The 19,996-nt window shown below is 42.7% G+C and overlaps 1 protein-coding gene across 1 annotated transcript in view; it reads left to right on the top strand.

Annotated features, from left to right (window-relative positions):
- LOC146557801 (tyrosine-protein phosphatase non-receptor type 14-like) overlaps positions 1 to 19,996 on the top strand; it is a 44,946-nt gene that overhangs the window by 5,324 nt on the left and 19,626 nt on the right. Inside the window, exons 2-3 of the mRNA XM_085246993.1 lie at positions 8,695 to 9,107; positions 10,871 to 11,046. Of these exons, the coding sequence (XP_085103119.1) occupies positions 8,934 to 9,107; positions 10,871 to 11,046 (350 nt within the window). The 5' untranslated portion in view covers positions 8,695 to 8,933. The remainder of the gene's footprint in view (positions 1 to 8,694; positions 9,108 to 10,870; positions 11,047 to 19,996) is intronic.

Here is a 19,996-nt window from a genome sequence, read left to right as displayed (position 1 = left end):
GTTCCGGAAAGTGACGTTATTTTGAGTTTTTTGTGATTGTGACAGTTGTTAGTGCTCACTGGCATGTCTCCTTCACTTGTTTTAAGGTAATGAGTAGCAGCTGAAAAGTAATTTAATCTGTTGATTGAAAAGATACACTGGACAAAATGTGCTGATTGCTTAAAAAAAAACTTTTTATAGACATATCTTTGCTTGGGATGATTCAAAGAATTAGCAAAATGCACACAAATGTATGTACGAAACTTTGAATCGAAGCTTCGTTTTGAAGGTTTGCCAGTGCGGTGATCCTTTCAGAGCAGTTCTGTGAATTTCAAAACCGGGCCTGATGTCTCCTTCGCTGATAGCAACGGGTATGTAAACAATGTAATTGGCGAGAGTCTGCTCTCACTTAGTGTAACAATTTTCTTCACCCATTTAAGTCCAGGTTGAAGTGAGATAAAGCTGCGCGCGTGTGTGTGTGGGAAGCTGCAGACATGGCCCCTTCGCTGTCTGCACGTCACAACTGTGCGAACGCTTTGCCCTGTGTTTGTGTCACTCTCGCCGCCGTGTCCTCAAGTGTGTTATTTGCGGGTGTGTTTGTCTCGGAGATATGGGGCTGGAGGAGTTAAAAAAAAAAAAAAGCGAGCTGGAAAGTGAGAAAGCAGATGCGCTTGTTAGAAACACAGTCTGGTGGCCTGCCTCCACCATCTGTTTGCAGCTGTTAGTGTTTGTGTGTGATATACAGTATGTTTGTGTCTGTGCAGGGTGAGTGAGTGGAGCCTGTGTGCGGGGAAGAAAAAGGAGATGCATATATATATATATATATATATATATATATAATTTTTCTCTTTTTAATAAAGTATTTTTTTTAGGTGTAAAAGTGAGCACACACACTCACACACACACACACACACACACATCCTCTGGGTCAGACAAAAACACACATGGCCAGAGTGTCAGATGACAAAGAGGGGCCTGATCCACAGTGCCAATGTCCCTGAGACGTGTCTGGAGAATAATCTCTGTAGTACTGTGCTTTCTTCAAATGTCTATGACAGGGCATTAGATCCACATTAAGAAAACACACGACTGCTCATTAGGAGTAACAAAGTCAAAATTTTGAGCAAAAAGTCAAAATATTCTTTTAGAATAAAGTCAAAGTTCAATTCAATTCCGTTCAATTCATTTTTATTTATATAGCGCCAAATCACAACAACAGTTGCCTCAAGGCGCTTTATATTAGTAGACCCTACAATAATACATACAGCGAAAAAACCCAACATATGACCCCCTATGAGGAAGAACTTTGGCGACAGTGGGAGGGAAAAACTCCTTTTTAACAGGAAGAAACCTCCGGCAGAACTAGACTCACGGAGGGACGGGGCCATCTGCTGCGACCGGTTGGGGTGAGACAACGAAGACGGGATAAAAGACATGCTGTGGAAGAGAGCCAGAGATTAATAACAAGTGTGATTCAATGCAGAGAGGTCTATTAACACTTTTAGTGAGAAAGGTGACTGAAAAGGAAATACTCAATGCATCATGGGACTCCTTCAGCAGTCTACACCTATTACAGCATAAGGCAAGGCAAGGCAAGTTTATTTGTATAGCACAATTCAACAACAAGGTGATTCAAAGTGCTTTACAGAGACATTAGAAACAAGAACAAATAAAAAGCATGATTTAAAATTGATTAAAACAAGCAAATAAACTAACTAACTAATTAACAACAAACAAACAAACAACAGTATATATAAACAGTATATATAACTATAAACTGTGGAGATTGACGTTGCTTTACCCTCTATAAAATGCCTTGTGTAGATGACTTAGTGAAGTTTTACTAGAATCAGTTTTAGTAATAAGTAAACTACAAAGGAAATTACAATGTAACAAGTTTTTTCTTAATGTGGCCTTAATACTCATTGGTAAATATCAAAAGATGGCAAAGTTTATGTTTTAGTCTTGTACAGATTGTCCAGTCTGTACACCAAAGGCCAGTCAGACAAATACTGCACGTGTCTCTCTACATGAATGGAATGAGTACAGTGCTTTTTCAGATTTCGACATCTGCATACATGTCTTGACATCACCATTGCAATCATGAGGTGTTAGTGATAATACAGCCACATGGGCTACTTTGGTGCATTTTTAATCCACACATGAAACGAGCAGCAGCGGTGATTGTAAATGACGTTAGTCTAGTTTTAGTCAACTGGGAGCATGGGAGCTAGCTGTATGCAGTACTGTTTCCTGGGGGCATATCATATGCGTGTCTAACCTTACACCACAAGGAAGTTACTTCTGATTGGATTGCTTCCAAACTTGTCGCACCTTTCTACACAGCTTAATTAGATCTGATTACATCTCGTGTCATATTAGTTTTTATTTAGTTATTGTCTTGTTTTTGTCAGGAGGAAAAAGGCGGCACCAAGAGGATCGTGTGTGTGGCTAATAAACAGAAAAACACCTGAGGAGCAGCACTAATATTAACTGGGGCAGCTGGATAAACAACTGAAAATTCACCTTGTAGTAGCTGTTTAGGTTGATATTACCACCAGAGAATGAACCTTATGTCGCGAGAACCATTATTTTTAATTGTTGACCTGAACATTTCTTGCAGTGTTCATGTGTTGGAACTTTATTTGTGGTTGTTTATTTGGGTAGATCGGATAAGCGCTCGTCGAGAAAAGTGAAGGGGACATGGACACACACACACACCTTCATTCACTGCTAAGATAATGCTCTGTCCAGGGTCAGCTAATACTCAGACAGACTTTGGTTGAATGTTTCCAGGAGTGTGTGTGGACTTAGAGGTGTGTTTCCCCCAAAACATTTCACTACTGAACTCAACTTTAAGTTAGTGGGCCACAAGAGGATCAGAGTCTTAAGAAGATTTTAGAAATATCAAACAAAATCTGTCAGTATTACCAAATTCTTTTGATTTAGCTGTGCTTGGAGTAGCAGTTCGCTGGGTTACCAGATAGGACAATACAGCAAGTTCACATAATACAAAATAATTTAGGTTAAGTAGGTCTTTGTTGTGACTGTTAACTGTCTGAGTGCTCAAACTATTTGTGAGTTTAGCTGCTGAAAAATGCAAGTGTGTGCTTGTTTTAGCCTTCTATGAAACACTCTATTTGTATTAATTATATAAAAAAACAACCAGTAGTTCCATATTTCTTGATTTATGAAAACCAAATGCTTTAATTAGTTGTAAAAACGTGAATTCTGAGCACAAGTTAGCCGATTTACACTCCAGCTATTCGGTTTAGGTTCACAGACCAAATAGTAAAATGACTGCGCAGGAGGAAGTGTAATTACGAGCTGTGAAGCACCCATTTGTTTTGCTACAGTGCTTGTGTATAACAGGAGGGTAGCTGGGGGTGTTGGGAGGGCAGCGTTGGTATTTCAGACAGAGACAAGCAACAGAGATGAGATTGATTGAGTTACGCACGCTACACTTGCTTCCTCGCCTCTTGGCGGCCTGCATCTAATGGTCTTAGCAGTAGGTGACAAAGTGCTGTTTTGTTCCCGCTATTGTGTGGACGTGAATGGAGCAAAGCGACACAGGGGCTGGCATGAACCAGAGCAGAGGGGGAGCACGCACGTTAGCAGCTCTGCTCCTGAGAAGACGTTATGTTTAAAATGAGTCTTTGTGATGGTAATGTAAAAGAAATGGATATCGCAATTATGCCTGTTTTGATTCTAAGTTAGCAGCTTTAACCACCACCTTTTTTTTTGGCCTGTAAGTCACAGCATGTTTTGATTTGGTAAATTTTTAGGTGACCCCAGAATCTATCCCTGAGTGGGTAGAGAGGTGACTGGCAGAAAAACACTGCAGCCTGAGGCAAGCTGAGGTTTCTGCAGAAAATAAATCAGTCGAGTTGGGGACAATGCAAGTGAAGGAACATCTACTGGTTTTCTGCAGAAATTCCCCAGCTGAGGAAACCCATGTCAGCATTTCTTAGAAGAACACCAACTCATTTTAAATCCATCTTTTGTCAGCTGCTGACCTGTAGCTGGTTTTCAAATCCCGCCCACTTTAGCAACAGTTTTTACACCTGTCAAGCTTTCTATTCTAGCTCAATACAAAGGATCTCACTTGAAATTATTTGGAATTGGTCTCAGTTTTTGCATGCAGGACTTTTCTTTTGTTGGAGATTATGTATCGGAATTTCAGGAGCAGGACCACGCCTCCAAACACGCTCCTTCCGGTTGTCATCTATATAGGTTCCCCCAGTTCTGCAAGCTGTTCATTCTCGTTTACATGCCCCACCCTCCCTACCTCCTTGTTCTCAATTCTTTAACTTCTTCATTTCTATTTAGTGCATGGGGATCTGCCAGGCCCGGGAGTCATCGCCAGTCCCCTTCGAGGCCTTCCCTAAACCGCAGCTCAATTCATGTCAAAGCATTCACTTTTACCTACTAAAACACTGTCAAACCTAAAATGAGGATGTGGCCCCAGCTAGTGAAATGAGTATTTCCTGCTGTGCCCTTGTTTTGATTGTTGGCCTTAAAGGATGGAGAACAGGACAGGTATCTTAGAAGACAATTAGTTCAGAAGCTGATGAGACTCACGGGAGCTTCACAATGATGAAAACAGTTTTTCATGGCTTTGGTATGTGCTTAAATGTTGCTGATGCTGAAGTTTAAACTGTTTGTATTCTTATTTGCCACGTGTCACTTTATAAAAGGCCAGGACTGCTTTTTTTCTGACACTGCGTCACGCAATCTCGCTGAAGTTGCTGAATTGTTGAGCCCAAACTCAGACGTAGAATCCTGAACCAGTTTAAATACTGCAAAAATGGAAACTCCACAAACAAATTTACTTTACTCACTTAGTTAAAGTTGGTTAGTTAATGCAAGAATCTGCTTTATTTTTTCTTTCTGAGCATAATTGTGTGTGTCCAATTGTTTTGACATCCACAGAGTATGAAAAAAGAACATCCTCTCAATTTGTTTCTTTCTGTATGAATCAGAAAGAAAGCTAAAGTGTAGCACTTTTGCCTAAAGGAGCATCCATTTCATTCAAGCCTTTGTCAGATAATTTCACACAATGCTTAGTAACCCTATTAGCGGCAGGCATATCTCTTTGCATTTCAGGGCACTCCAGTGCACATCAGTAGCATTTCTTATGTCAGCTATCAGTAAATAAGCTTTCCAGAAAGGAATAGAAGGAATCACTGAAACTACAAAGGTATATGTAGAATGCACTCCAGACACACACTGGTTATGCTCACAGATGTCACGTTTATTTAGGGTTTTATGCAACAACCTGGGTGACCATCCCTTGACCACTACTTTCACTTTTTTTGTGGAGAAACTCGAGGCACTACTAAGCCAGCCAAGGACCAAATTTGTGCAGACACCTCGGAGGGTGTTTTCTCAGCACCACAACTGACCGGTACAGCCTCTGCATCTCTGCTGACCCCACACCAGTCTGTCTCTCAACCCGTTGCTTCCATCTTCCTTCACCCGGGAGCAAAACCATGAGATACTTAAACTCCTTAACTTGGGGCAGCAACTCCTTGGAGTAGGTCCTCCACCCCTTTCAGACTTGCCACAGTTGGCTGCAAACGGGAGGTCGTTACTAACAGAGTCCCATCAATACATCTCCTGCCGCCTCTTGGCTGTGCCAAGAAATTTTATCCCTTTAAAACAGAATCATAGTTACAACAACTATGATAATTCCACCCAATATTGACCCGTGGTTTTCTGGAGAGCTGTTACACCTCTGATATTGTGTAGTGACAAAAGCAGATTGAAGCGTGATGGTAAAAAAAACCAAAAACGTAGGACGCTTAAAACATTTTTAATTAAATACTCTCATTGCTAAATGAGGAAGACACAACTCGTGCACTGCAGCGTCAAATGAGTAGTGTTGATTCTTTGATGCACAAGCACAAAAATGCTCGATTAAAGATGTATCTGACACCAACCTGACAGAGAAAATGCAGATGTTTGTTTGCCATGGTGCTCAGTTAAAAGCATGCAAGACTAAAAGGTCAAATTTCTTCTCCTTTGCTCTTTTCGGCTAGCTCCCGCATAATCGTTTTTATCATGATTGATGTAAATGTGTGTAAAAATGTCATCCCACAACGCGTCTTTCAAAAAACCCCTATATACTTGAGTGGTAATGTGGTTTCTGGTCTAAGCACGCACGTTAAAGGGGAAAAAAGCTACTTGATTCCAACTTTCTTACCCCTGTGCAATATCAGTTGTGGGGTAATATAAAAAAACAATAACAACAAAAAAAAAACATAACAAAAGATGGGAATGGTTTCACATATATTTAGAAAGAGCTCACCCCTCTCAAAAAGAAAAACAAGCCTCTTTCCTCAGTTTTCCCTCTCGTTTCGTCTGTGCCACAAAATTACAATGTGCAAATTCATAAACGTATATGGTGTTTTTGCACGCTGGAAATAAACACGACGGTCAGGAGAAAAAGTCGCTGGAGCAGAACTGAAGCAGGGCATTTTTGTTTTGTTTTGTTTTTTTTCATCAAGGAGTGGGTAAGAGCCCAAACTATTGTCTGTCTTTCTGTCTGGCTTTACTCTACCACACACTCCTAACCAAGCCACTGATTACTAGTTTAGAGTTGCACCAACTGCTGTCTGGTCCTTTGGCTAACCTCTGAGGAACCTGGTGAAGGGGTGTGTGTGTTTGAGAGAGATCTTGTGTATATGTTTGCGGCGTGCCCTGTTGATGCTTGTCTATGTTTGTACACTACACAGTGAAAGTATGCGTCTTTATTTGTGTCTTTGTGTGTTTGTCTGTGTACTTGTTGACAGTGATCTTGGAGGCCTGGGTGCTCGGGAAACACTCTTGAGTCATTTTGGGAAGGTTTTACTGTCAGCCTGTGATGTCACTTACCCTAAGCAGGAGACAGTGGGGAGGGTCGCAGGGTCTGTGGTTAAGGGTCATGTGACGATTGGGGTCAGCGTGCACATATATCCTTAAGCGAAGCTGATTTACTCAACCGATGTCACTCGTTGAGGTTAGTGCAAAACGGCCGTTTAAAAAGAACGAAAGAAAGAAAGAAAGAAAACAACAACACACGAAGAAGATGATGCCACATTACCGTCTCAGAAGGACTCAGGAGTAAGGAATTTGTTACGGCGCCCAAAGAGGCAAGGCCATTACAAAAGATGAGCGTGAAGCAAGTGCAATTAAAATTGTAGCAAACAACCCGACTCTGTAGCTTCTTGCCCTCTTTCATTCAAGCCTGCCTCCCCTGTGTCTTTTTCTCCTGCTCACTCAGCCTTGTTATACACACACACACACACACACACACACACACACACACACACACACACACACACACTTTTTTCCTTCCTTGTGGTGCATACTTGTGTCAGGTGTGCTCTGTTTTTCCAGTCAGGGTAGAGAGGAATCTGGGCCAGGGTCCAAGCTGACTATCAGCAGCACATAGCCAGAGCCCAGGACAAGAAGCAACACATCTTTACTCCACCTCCTTCTCCCTTGCTCCTCACCTAATCGTTGGAACATTGCCTTGTCATGTTTTTGCTCTTTTTCCCTCACATTCATGCATGTGTGTATTTATTTTCGCATAATTTTCCTTGCTGTCTTTTGTAGTGTTCAATTTTGGGTCTCTTTGGTTTGTCTGTGTTTTAAGGAGAAGTTTTTTCCCCCTTCTTTCAAGGTGTGGAGCTTTTTTTTTTAGTTTTGTAATCTAGTTCCTGTCTAACAAGGCTACAAAGTAGCCACCACCCTTAAAATGACACTGCTTTAGCTATTTAAATTTAATCCCATTGATATTAGCGGGATTATTTGAAATTCCTTAGCGATTGCTGGCTAACAGCTCAGTTTAAAGCTTACTTTTTAAAATATGATTGAGTATGTGCGATATACAGAGTACACCCCTACAGGATGTACTCTGTTCCGCCTTTATATCTGTCATGCTCTTTTTCAAAGCACTTTCCTCATTACAGACATGAAAGCTATGAACTGATGAGCACCCCAGTTGCATTCAAAGTCATTCCCAAACACCTAGCTCAACCTTTTAAACTTCTCCGTGTGTGTTCTCTTGTTTACCTCACGAGTTCACACTTCTGTTTCTTATTAACAACAAAGATGTGGGTTTTTTGTTGTTGTTTGGTTTTGTGTCAGTAGCTGGCAAAAAGTGTTTCTGTGGCAACATATGTGCCACCACCGCAGGCGTGTGATCTTACACACACCGCTGCACTGTACTCCACAATGTCTGGCACTGTGCTGCTGTCGAGCAGAGAGAGCAGAGATAAAAAGGAAAGGAAGGGCCTCCCACACAGGCAGATAGAAGCTCCATTAGTTCCTCAAAGCCAGCTGCCGGGTTCAGATGGATGTCTGCGCACGACCGTTTGATGTCTGTTCATCCATAGCCTCACATCTCTGACTCTGTCTCCCAGCTTCGCCCGACACCGGGCCTCATGGGAGTCCAGAGAGCGCAGCTGCCCGAACTATAGGATAAAGCTGTCTGGCTGCTGCCGTACCATTCCTGTGCTGTGCTAATGCTCTAGCACCACAACTACTCCTTTTTTATCTGCTTTAGTTTCTGCTTGTTTATGAAAGGTGGGAGGGATTATTTGAAAGAATATTCACTGATTAGAAAACCATCTTCGTTCTTAGAAAAGGGAATGTATCCATAAAACTCTAAATAGTTTTTTAAGCCAGTTATGTGTTTGACTGACCCTCCTCTCTTATCTCTCTTTGCAGCACCTGTTTGTACTCCGTCTCCTCCTCATCTTCCTCCTCCTCTCTGGACACCTTTGGGAATGGGCCAGCGCCTTGCCAGGTTGCATCTCTCCGCCCGGTGGTGTGGCTGGCGTCGTGCGAGAGTGAGGAGGGCAGCAGCCAGGTCATAGAGCCCGCCCACCCCTCTCTCTGCTTGCTTGCTCTCGAGTGACATTTGACCTCTGACTCTGCCACGGCCCCGCCTTGACCTCCTGCCAGCCATGCCCTTCCGGCTGAAGCTGCGGCGCACAAGGCGCTACAATGTCCTGAGCAAGAACTACTTTGTGACGCGTATCCGCCTGCTGGACAGCAATGTGATTGAATGCACGCTGTCAGTGGAGAGTACGGGACAGGAATGTCTGGAGGCGGTGGCCCAAAGGCTGGAGCTGCGGGAGGTTAGTGTTGTGACACATGTGCACGTTAGTTTGAGATAGTATGACATGTGATAGGTTTCTGACACATTTGTCTTATCTGAGCTTGCAAGTGTTATAAATTGTCTGCCGTTGGCAGCTACAGGATGTAATTAATGGGGAGTTGGAGTGGGCATTTGTTTTTACTCTGAGTTTGGTTGTGTCTGCCACGCGTCTCTCCCCACACCCTGTGCATGTCTCCCTGCCCTCTGCTGCGTCTCTCCTTCACTGTCTTTGTTTGTCTCTAATGAAGCGTGCTTACGTCTGTCCTCTCTTCACTGCAGAAGAAAGACATACTGCTCGTCCTCTTGTCTCCCCTACCCCATGGGTCCTTCTCATTCCTCTACTTCTATTTCCCATTATTGTCAGTGCTTTTTTTCTACCAGCAGGTGGACTTCTGATGATTTTTTCCTTTCCTTTCCTGTTCTTCCACCTTAAAACACAAAGTAAACGAATTGTCTGTAAAACGCATGGTTTGTCTAGGTCAAAGATCACATGACGATTGTGTGCGTGTTTGGCTCAAGGGTGATTAAATTTGATGAACATGCGTGCTCAAGAGTGTGTCTGCACCTGCTGGAGCTGCTGACAGCGCAGAAGAGCGGGGGGGGGGGGGTGTACTCACACAGAGTTGTGGTATTTGCTGGGTGTCAGTGATGTTATAAATGAGGCGATGAAGCACCCCAGCTGTAGCGGCTGTCTGCCCCTCGTGTGCACACCGTCTCAGGATTATGTGCGCGTCAGAGTGTGCGTGTTGTTTTGGTCTTCGCTGTTAAATCTGAGGTCTGAAGCGTGTGCCCGTCTGCACGCATGAATGTGTGTGCGCCGTTTCAGTTACCAGCTTTATTACTTTCTCTCTGACTTTTTACTGGCCAAATCTGTGTGCTCAACCTTTTATGAAACCTATGAAAAATGCACAAATACACAAAATAACCAAACATTAAAAACATGACATTTAAATGACATGTTCTGCCAAATGTACTGCGTGAGATAAAACGGTGGAAAAAAAGTTCACGAGATCTTTACACAGAGACAAACCTGTGCCACTAGTATGTTGTGTTTTTACAAAAGTCAATGGATTGTGAGCTGATGTGTGTGTTTTCATTATGCATGGATTTCCTGACAACATGGTGGCATCTCATATCAACAATTTCTTATCAGAAACATCATACGTGAAGGGAGAAATAAACTGGTCTATTCTTGCTTTTTGTGTTTCACTTTCAGTTTAAATATGTTCGTTTTGTTTGGATAGGAAGACTAATGACTTTCCCTGGATTTAGTGAGCTAGGTAATGATTCCACTTTAATTTTAATAGTGTTACGCTGCTGACGTCAAAGGTTTTGTCGGATTTTAAGGAGAAATGTGTGCTTTTAATTCAGGCGCTTAATCTCTCAATACTTTTCAGTGTATTTCTCAACTCATTTACCATTTCTCTCCTGAGAAATCCCATCTAAAGATGCACCAACTGCAGGTTTCTTGGCTGATTCCAATTTCTGTTTTTTTTTTCTATGCGTGACCTGCAGATTTTGATTTTTGCTGATTCTTTGCTCACTGAAAAAACTGAAAAGTAGGGAAAATAAAGATGTAAAAATAATTGAAAATGAATTGCTGTACACCCACTTTTACCTGATATATTTTACTCAGTTATCATTAGCCCTTTGCTTCCACTATTGCGAATTAATTTATTTGGCTCTTTTATACTCCTTTTGGTTTACACAACTTATTTTTGTTTCCTCACCCCCTGTATTTAGACACATTACTTTGGACTGTGGTTCCAAGGGAAGACCCAGACCCCGGAAAAACGTTGGGTGGAACTCGAGAAACCCCTCAAGAAGCAGCTGGACAAGTTTGGCAATGAGCCACTGCTCTTCTTTGGAGTCATGTTCTATGTTCCCAATGTTTCCCGGCTGGAGCAAGAAGCCACCAGGTAAAGAATCTTCAAATGGTAACTGTGAGACAGTTACGCAAGTCACTGAGAGAGCCACATAATCAGAATGCAGATGTGCTTTAGCTTTATATAGAGAATTGCAGTAGTAACAGTGCTTTCCAAACGCTGCCATAACACTGCAAAATCGTCTTCTCATGACTCTCATCACTAATTGTCAATATTGGTTGACGTTTCAAAGTGGTTCTGGCTACAAAGAAGTCAAATGTGATCAGTCTCCTAAAGTAGATGATTACTGTCCCATAACTCTTCATTATTTAGAATGCCAGGAGCTTAAAAGCAGTCACTTTGAAAATGTGGAGAAATAAAAATGTAATTTTACATTTAAACACCAGCTGGTTTTGAAAGTCTGGTGGCCTTCATGGAGCTTTTGACTTATTTCATGGTGCCTTTTGGAAGTTTTTTTAATGAAATTATCAGACAAATAATAATGGCTTCCTGTGTAGTTAATTAGACTGACTGTCAGTTTTAGTAAATTACATTCTACTTTTTATGTTTATTAACAAGCTGCAATACAACCATAAAGTTTATAGATGGATCTAGCTATCCAGTCTTATTATTCTTAGCCGATAACTTCCACGGCCAACTGCTCCCCATCCTTGTGAGTAATTATGGTCGTTAAAATTCAAGCTAATGTTGAAATTAACAAACAACTATGGTGTTGTCCATCCTTTATATACAGTCTCTTGCAAAGATTTTGGGGAAGGTTAGCCTGCGTCTATCATAAGGTAAAATATATCCATAAAAAGCAGCATAAACCCCTAGTAATTTCAAAGTTATATCATTTGATAGGAACACAAAAAAGTGGAGAATGTTTTGTACTTAGGGGGATTATGCATCTTCTACCTTCAGACAGAGCCAGTTTATTTTTTCTCTGTTAACAATCTCGGGCCTCAGTCTCAGACTGGTCAGCGACCATCTGATAACTAGTACCTCCCTGGTTATATAAACACTGCTCGCTTAGGCAAGGTGTGTATTTTGCAACCGGCTGCTGTAGGTTGCTGGCTAGCGTGAAATACACGATGCTGCACTGAATGGTGCACCTTTTCCTTGGATGGTGAACATTCTCTTTTTCTCATTTTCAAATTTCACCACAGTTTGGTGAGTAAATGGCAAGCGTTTGCAAACAAGTTGCCTTCTTCCATACAAAATGTACAGATGACTGTGGCAATCTGCTAGCAACCAAAACAAACATAAGGAGGTTTTAGGTGTAGCATCCTTTTTTGGCCGATTTCACCACTTGCCATCCGGTCGCGGGAATACAATCATCTTTACCTCTTGACCAGAGGTTGCCAGTGGTTTGCCAACCTGTCTCTAAGCCTCTGTGAATGAGGGCTTACTGGTAAGCCATCCTAACTTCTCCTGGCTTTAGCTTCATAGTTAGCATACCAATATGAAGGGGAAACTGATCAGCAGCTAATTCCCAGGAAGACAGTGAATCAGAGTTTTCCAGAAACTTCAAAGAAACTTCCTTTAACATCTCTTTGATGACATAGATAATGGCATCAGCGGCATCCAGTCTTTCCTTGTGCCACTGTGTGTGTGTGTGTGTGTGTGTGTGTGTGTGTGTTTGAATGAGTGTGTGAATGAGCATGTTGGGTATCTGTGAAGAGTGCAGGCAAGGGTCAGTGTGTAATGGACAGTCTGCCGTCTCATATTCCTTCACACACTCTCACACACACTGACGCGCCGAACTCTGCAGGTCTGCCTCACACTGAGCTGGTGAATTTGTGGCTTCTGCTTCTCTGGAAGTGGGAAAGGTTGATTGCAGGTCACAGCTTGACGTTTTCACACTAGAGTTAGTTTTAAGGTGTGTGTGTTTTTGCCAGCGTGTTAACCCTTTTATAGTAATTCTGAGAACCATGCATGCCCGCACTTAGCCTGTTTTGAAAGTGGTGAAGTAATTTATTTGTGAGCGATCTGACAGAGGAGAGTAAATTGTCTAGAGTGTGTCTGCAGGTTTATTATACAGAAGCCAGGATCTGCTCTGGTAAAGGGATGGTATTCATGGAATCCCCTGAGGGCTCTTATGATGTGTGTGTGTGTGTGTGTGTGTGTGTGTGTGTGTGTGTGTGTGTGTGTGTACACAGGGGTTATAGGGTTGAGGGGGTTATGATGGGGGCTTTGGGGCAATTTAGGAAACAATGGCCGTCTTTTTTTTTTTCAAGCCCCCCTTTCTCTTCCTTGCAATCCCTGTACATGGTGTCACCCGTCTACTTTTTATCAAGAGCAGATCAGCTTAGTCCTACATTTTTGCTCTTTCTCAGTGTTCCTGTGTCTCCTTCACTTTTCTCTTTTCTTTGTTTTCATCTGTTAGTCAGGAATGTTGGCACGACCGTCCAGCGTAGGAGGCGGACCACACATTCCTTGCAGCAGAAGTGCGGGGGGTAAAGGGGATGGAGAGAAGAGAGAAGGGGGGAAGGGGTGGGGGGGGGTCTGGTTTACAAAACATATGCACACACACACCTCAAACAATCCCCCAAGAATCCTCTCAGAAGCCAGCTGCAGCCCTGTCAGAAGTTACAATACACCACATTGTGAGAGCGTACGCATACCCACGAGGCAGACTTTTCCAAAAGACCCATCCTTTAAAAAAAATAAATTATATATATATATATATATATATATATATATATATATATATATATCCAGGCCTCGGCCAGACCCGAGCTTGAAGGATAAACCGCCCGCAGGGGCGTGCTGGGTGTTTTTATATTATATATAATATATATATATATATATATATATAAGGGGTGCAACGACACACAAAATTCACGGTTCGGTTCGGTTCGATACTTTGGTGTCACGGTTCGATATTTTTTCTATACAAAAAAAATGTTCATGCCTTTTTAATTTGTCATTTATTAAAATTATAAATATATATTTTAACTCAAAAGTACAGTTTTTAAATTTAATGTTGCTGAAACAAAAGTAATTAAAAAAATAAATATATCTCAGGGCTCTCAAAATTTCAAAATCCCTGGTAGCCCTTCGGGCAGGGACTCTTCAGTTTTTGGTAGCCCAAAATAAATATAAGTAGCCCGAATATAAAAAAAGAGAGCAATTTTTTGATTGATGTTTTGTTTCCTGTTTTGTTTCCTTTACAATATTATACATTAAAGTATAATATTGTAAAGGAAACAAAACATTAATCAAAAAATTGTTGAAAAACAAATTACAACATTGTATAAAAATTACAATCATCAACTCAAATACTTGGTTCTAATTGAACAGAAATTTCTATGAACTTGTAAGAACTGTGTAGAACATGAATCAGTCTGCGTCAGATCCTGAATTTGAAATTTCCGCTGAAGTCACGGGTAAGAGACAAGTGGAACCAAGATCTAGGCCATTTGCTTTTTGAAGTTTGCAAAGACTGCTAAATTTTGCCAGTGGTAGTTCACTCTTTGCAACATAGTACGCTGTTCTAAACAGATTTTTCAGGTTTATTTTTAGTATGTTATTTTCAATTGGTGTTCTGGGAAAGATATTGCAGACTGAGCAATAATGCATTTCTCATGGGTTCTAATGGGGGCCTTTCTTAAAATGACTGGTCCCAGTAACAAAGGCGCTTGTCGACTCAGAAATCGAGAGAAAACCAACAACACACCCGGCAGAACATTATGTTATTTACACGGGTGCACACAAGTGGTCCGCATGTGCGCATTCGCTGTCAAAATAAAAGACGCGCACCAGATAAGAAGTTGCAACGCGCGTTTGCGTCCATATAAAAAGCACTGTTTTTGTCCGCTAGAGTGGGATTTTCACGGCACATTCCGCACCACATCTCTGTGCGTTCATCATTTGTTTGAAGCCAGCTCACCTCCTGCAACCACTTTTCTGAGAATACGTGCTTCTTTTGTGGTTCGGACTCCTGACATTTCTTTGGAGGTGGAGGAACACCAAAGTAATTGCTTAAAGGAGCTTCTTCAACATCTTTAAGAGTTTTAAACAAATGTCTGTTCTCCTCCAGAAAATCTTATGTATGCAAACACGCGTTGCAACTTCATATCTTGTGCGCGTTTTTTTATTTTATTTTGACAGCGAATGCGCACCTGTGGACCACTTATGTGCAGCCCCGGTTATATAGCTCGTCATATTGCAGCCACAGAAATTCTTTTGTCCATGAAACCATAAAGCTGCACTTTCTTTTTGCCTTATAGTCTGATTTGTCATAACTTTTCCGTTTTGTGGTAAGCTTTTCTTTGGCTGTCACTTCTTCACCCTGACCTGTCTTATTTGGCTCAGCAGACTAAAATATATATCCTGCTGCTTTTACACACACACACACATAACGGTCAGCGATTCTCTGCGCGATCAACCTCTCACATGTTTAAGCTTGCTGCGGGAGATTTCACTTGTCATGTTTGCATAGTAAGCTAATGATTGATAAGACGATGTCAGAGGAATTGGTGCGCAAATTATCATCACTCACCAATCAGTGCTGTCGCTCTCTATACACAGTTCGCGCGATTGCAAAGTGAAAGCAAAAAACAAGCACAAATTCAAACGCGATTTCAATATGTCACATATTGACAGTGGCTCACCGATGCCAATGACATAATTACCCAGCTACATTTCCGAAAGAATGCAAAAGCATTGACATATATTTTTCCTTCCTACAATAGCCCGACGGGCAGAGCAGAGATAGATTTTGGTAACCCGACTGGAAATATCGCTAGCCCCGGGACGTCGGGCTAGCGATTTTGCAAGCCCTGTATCTGATTGAGGAATCACTCATCTTTGGAAAAGAGAGTTTATTACAGAGAAATGGCTCTTTCCAAAATAAAAGCTATACTATACGCTTCTTCTGGGCTATATTCTCAGCAGCATATTGTAGCGGGTCAGGGCTGTTCGGGGTTCTGTTTGTACAGTTATGTTTTGTTTATGTTGCCATAGTGACGGGTGACGCCCTCTCGCTGCGACGGTGTGTCCTTCCGGGGTCAGAGGGCGCCCTGTGTGTTGTTGTTGTTGTTGCTGTGCGGTTGCCGCGCTGAGCAGTTAGCTAGCGGCAGTGTTCTTCTGCAGATGTCAATAAACGGCTGTGCTCCCTGGCTAGCTCACGGGAAGCAAGACCAAACGACACCTCCGTCTCCTCCTTGTCTGAGCTCGCCACATTGGTGTCAGAAGTGGGATGATGGTGGCACCCCATGTTCTGACCCGAGTGACTTTTCCCCCGCCGGTCGTGACCGGCCGGTGCGCCAAAAGAAGGCACCTGGACATTTGCAGGACTTTGTGTGGGGCAATGGGGTCGTCGGGGACGACTGACCCCTTAGGTGGGGGGCTATGTAGCGGGTCAGGGCTGTTCGGGGTTCTGTTTGTACAGTTATGTTTTGTTTATGGTAAATGGTAAATGGCCTGTATTTGTATAGCGCTTTTCTAGTCCCTAAGGACCCCAAAGCGCTTTACACAACCTGTCATCCACCCATTCACACACACATTCACACACTGGTGATGGCAAGCTACAATGTAGCCACAGCCACCCTGGGGCGCACTGACAGAGGCGAGGCTGCCGGACACTGGCGCCACCGGGCCCTCTGACCACCACCAGTAGGCAACGGGTGAAGTGTCTTGCCGAAGGACACAACAACCGAGACTGTCCAAGCCGGGGCTCGAACCGGCAACCTTCCGATTACAAGGCGAACTCCCAACTCTTGAGCCACGATCGCCATTATGTTGCCATAGTGACGGGTGACGCCCTCTCGCTGCGACGGTGTGTCCTTCCGGGGTCAGAGGGCGCCCTGTGTGTTGTTGTTGTTGTTGCTGTGCGGTTGCCGCGCTGAGCAGTTAGCTAGCGGCAGTGTTCTTCTGCAGATGTCAATAAACGGCTGTGCTCCCTGGCTAGCTCACCGGAAGCAAGACCAAACGATACCTCCGTCTCCTCGTTGTCTGAGCTCGCCACAATATTAAACATATCAGGTCCCCATAAGGAGAATCATGTGCTAACGGCTGTCTAAATGACTCGGGTAAAGTTTGTAGCATGCATGCTTGTTGTTTTTGTCTGCTTCCACTTGTCTTTGCACTAGGATGATGTCTGCGTAAATGTGCAGTAATATTCGTTGTGTTCCCACTAGTGCTGTCAGCGTTAATCTCGTTGAAATGACGTTAACGCCACAACATGGCAAATCTCCGTTAACGAGCTACCCCTGCATGGGGCTAGACGGCCAACACGTTAACGAGCTAACTGCTCTAACACACTAGTTCCCACCCATGTAATTGAGCATTGCGTGGCACATCCAACATACTGTTTTACTTTAGTCCATGATGCGCTTACCTTCAGGGTCATACGTCACATGAAAACCAAAGTAATTCCAAACGCCAGATCTGAATGAGGGTGGGGGAGGTTCAATTTGCCATGTTGCAAGGAGAGCTTAACTTCTGTCTCGCTAGCTTGCCCTGAGCTCTTCCTTTTGACGATGCTGTCTGTGTTGAACGCTCAGTGGATCTGCGCTCGACAGTGCAGCCTAGGCGGAGTAGTCGAACGCAGATTCACTGAGCGCTCAACACAGACAGCATCGTCAGAAGGAAAGTTGATAAAATAAATTACAAATTTTGTATTGTTCGATACATATGCATACCGAACCGAAAGCACTCTATGAACGGTTCAATATCGATACGAGTATCGTTGCACCCCTAATATATATATATCGAGCTGTAAACGATCTCCTCAACTCTCAAAACATCTTTATTATCCAATACGCCTTATGATGGGTTTTACTAAATTCAAATCGCTCTGTCCTTTGAGAAATCAGCCAGTCAGCATGGGAATAGGCACAGTCACAGCTCCCTTTTTAAAAAAATACACGACATTTATTGTCTGAAGGTTGATCGGGATCAGATCCAGGAAGGCACATCCCTGTCATTGCTTCTACACACCTGGTCTGATGAGAGTGAGGTGGGCGGGAGAATGACAAAGGCAAAGAGGAAGAACAAGTGGGGGCAGAGAAAGTAAAAGCTTGGCAGCAGAACTCAGCTCACGTTTGAGCCTTGTTATTTATGTGGTTTGAGCTGTCTGCCTGTGTGTATTTATCGCAAGACCTTTTACATATTTATGTATCCACGTGGTAAAGTCTGTTTGTTTGGGAAAACCGTGTGAGACAGAGTAGATCTGGCATTTTAGGTGTTGGTGCTTTGAATTAGTTTTATTTCCCAAAACCATTATTGAGAAAAGTTAAATTAAAGGGCAAAAAAGGTTATTATTTTGAATGCATGCTAACTCTTTCACATTCACTAAGGTAAGATGTGATGCATTTTGGTGCATTTTAACAGCAATTTAGCAATACGAAAACATTAAAAAAGAACAAGTAGAAATGAGACGGGCAAGACATTTGTAGACGTTATCTCTTCTGAGAAGGTAATGTATGGTGTGGTCAGGGCTTTGATGTTCAGTATTTGGCTGATATGTAGCCTGATATTGGATCTCCCGCTCTTCCCATCCGTAGAGTCATCTGTTTCTTCCTCCCTCGCTTCCTTTCTCTGCAGCGGCAAAAATGAGTCAGAGCAGGGGAAGCTGGGGTCTCTGCATCCATTACTGTATATACTTACAAATTCACCATGCAGAGTTCTCCAATATACCCTATAGTCATAATATTTAAATGTTTGGTCACTCCTACTTCAGTTTGTAAAAACACAGACTCTTTGTGCTTGTGTGATGAAATATGTCCATAGCTGTTATAATGTTTTTCTAGGCGTCTATCCAAATTGTTGTCGGATATATATATTTATTTTAATACGTTGGGGGCATTTCTTCATATGTGTCCACTTTCACTTGGAATGAAGGTTGAACCCAATAGATTTTGGTTACAGCTCTCTGCGATCTCACTAAACAATTAAAATATTTCACACTTAGTCAGATACTAAATTGGTGATAATTATCTTTGATTTACTCTTGTTAAATTCCCCATGAGCATTAATTTTTATATATTATCCTTAAATGACGTGGATGTCAACAGTACAGTTACTAGGCAGCAGTTACAGATATACTGTACAACTCACTTGTAAATAGAGCACTTTTACCTGTTGTCAACAAAAACACATCTTACACTCTTGCATAGAGTGAGGAGGTTAAAGCCTTCTGCTACTTGTATGTTTCTGATAGAAAGGAGAGAAAAGCTGGCTCGCAGACTGAAAATGAGGAACCTGAACGAAGAGCCGTTGACTGGAGCATGGCCAGCTGGCCGTAGCAGCCCCTAAGGCTAACAGCACCAATAGCCTTGAAATCCTAGCTTTGTTCAGCTAGTTATCACCAGTACACACACGCACACACACACACACACACACACACACACACACACACACACACACACACACACACACACAGCTGTACTCGGTGGTGCCCCTTGCTGATTCAACACATTTCAAAGTGATATTCTCCTGCCTCCCACACAAATCGTCTAGACGCATCCTGGGGGCTGAGGGGGTGGTCACCTTACCACCACCAGAGGTGGTCGAGATTGAGGAGGGGCTGAAACATATGTACACACATACTCACATTCATGCATGCAAACATGCGCATATGCTCTCAGGCCTGTTGTCCAGACTGCTTGGACATCTGGCAGCATGTCTTGAGCAGGGTTTGAACATGCGTGGGCATATAAAGGGCTCTTTGTGCCTGCGAGGCTGCCTGGACTGCCAGCAGAGCACTCTGCCATAGTGGAAGTCCCATGAAAAGCCCTAGTAAGGAAAGCGCTACCTCATGTCCATCTATGTATATTCACCTGCTGTTACAGCATTGTGATGTCATTCTGACATACATGCCAGGTGCGTGCTACAATAAGGGTTTCTTTGTGCACAAGTATGTGCAAGCATGCAAGTCTTGAACGTCATAAAATGTTTTTCTCCTGCTAGCAATTTTATGTGATGTTTGTCTTGTTCTATGAAAACACAATGAGCTGATTTTACCACAAATTTGCTCCCTTTTACTACAATTTCA

Source organism: Mchenga conophoros, linkage group LG15 (assembly GCF_057382185.1).
Source record: "Mchenga conophoros isolate Kocher_MC1m ecotype Shallow Benthic linkage group LG15, M_conophoros_male_GT1.1, whole genome shotgun sequence".
Classification (NCBI taxonomy): domain Eukaryota; kingdom Metazoa; phylum Chordata; class Actinopteri; order Cichliformes; family Cichlidae; genus Mchenga; species Mchenga conophoros.
The sequence above is the reverse complement of the archived record's forward strand: the minus strand, read 5'-3'. Positions and strand labels throughout refer to the sequence as shown.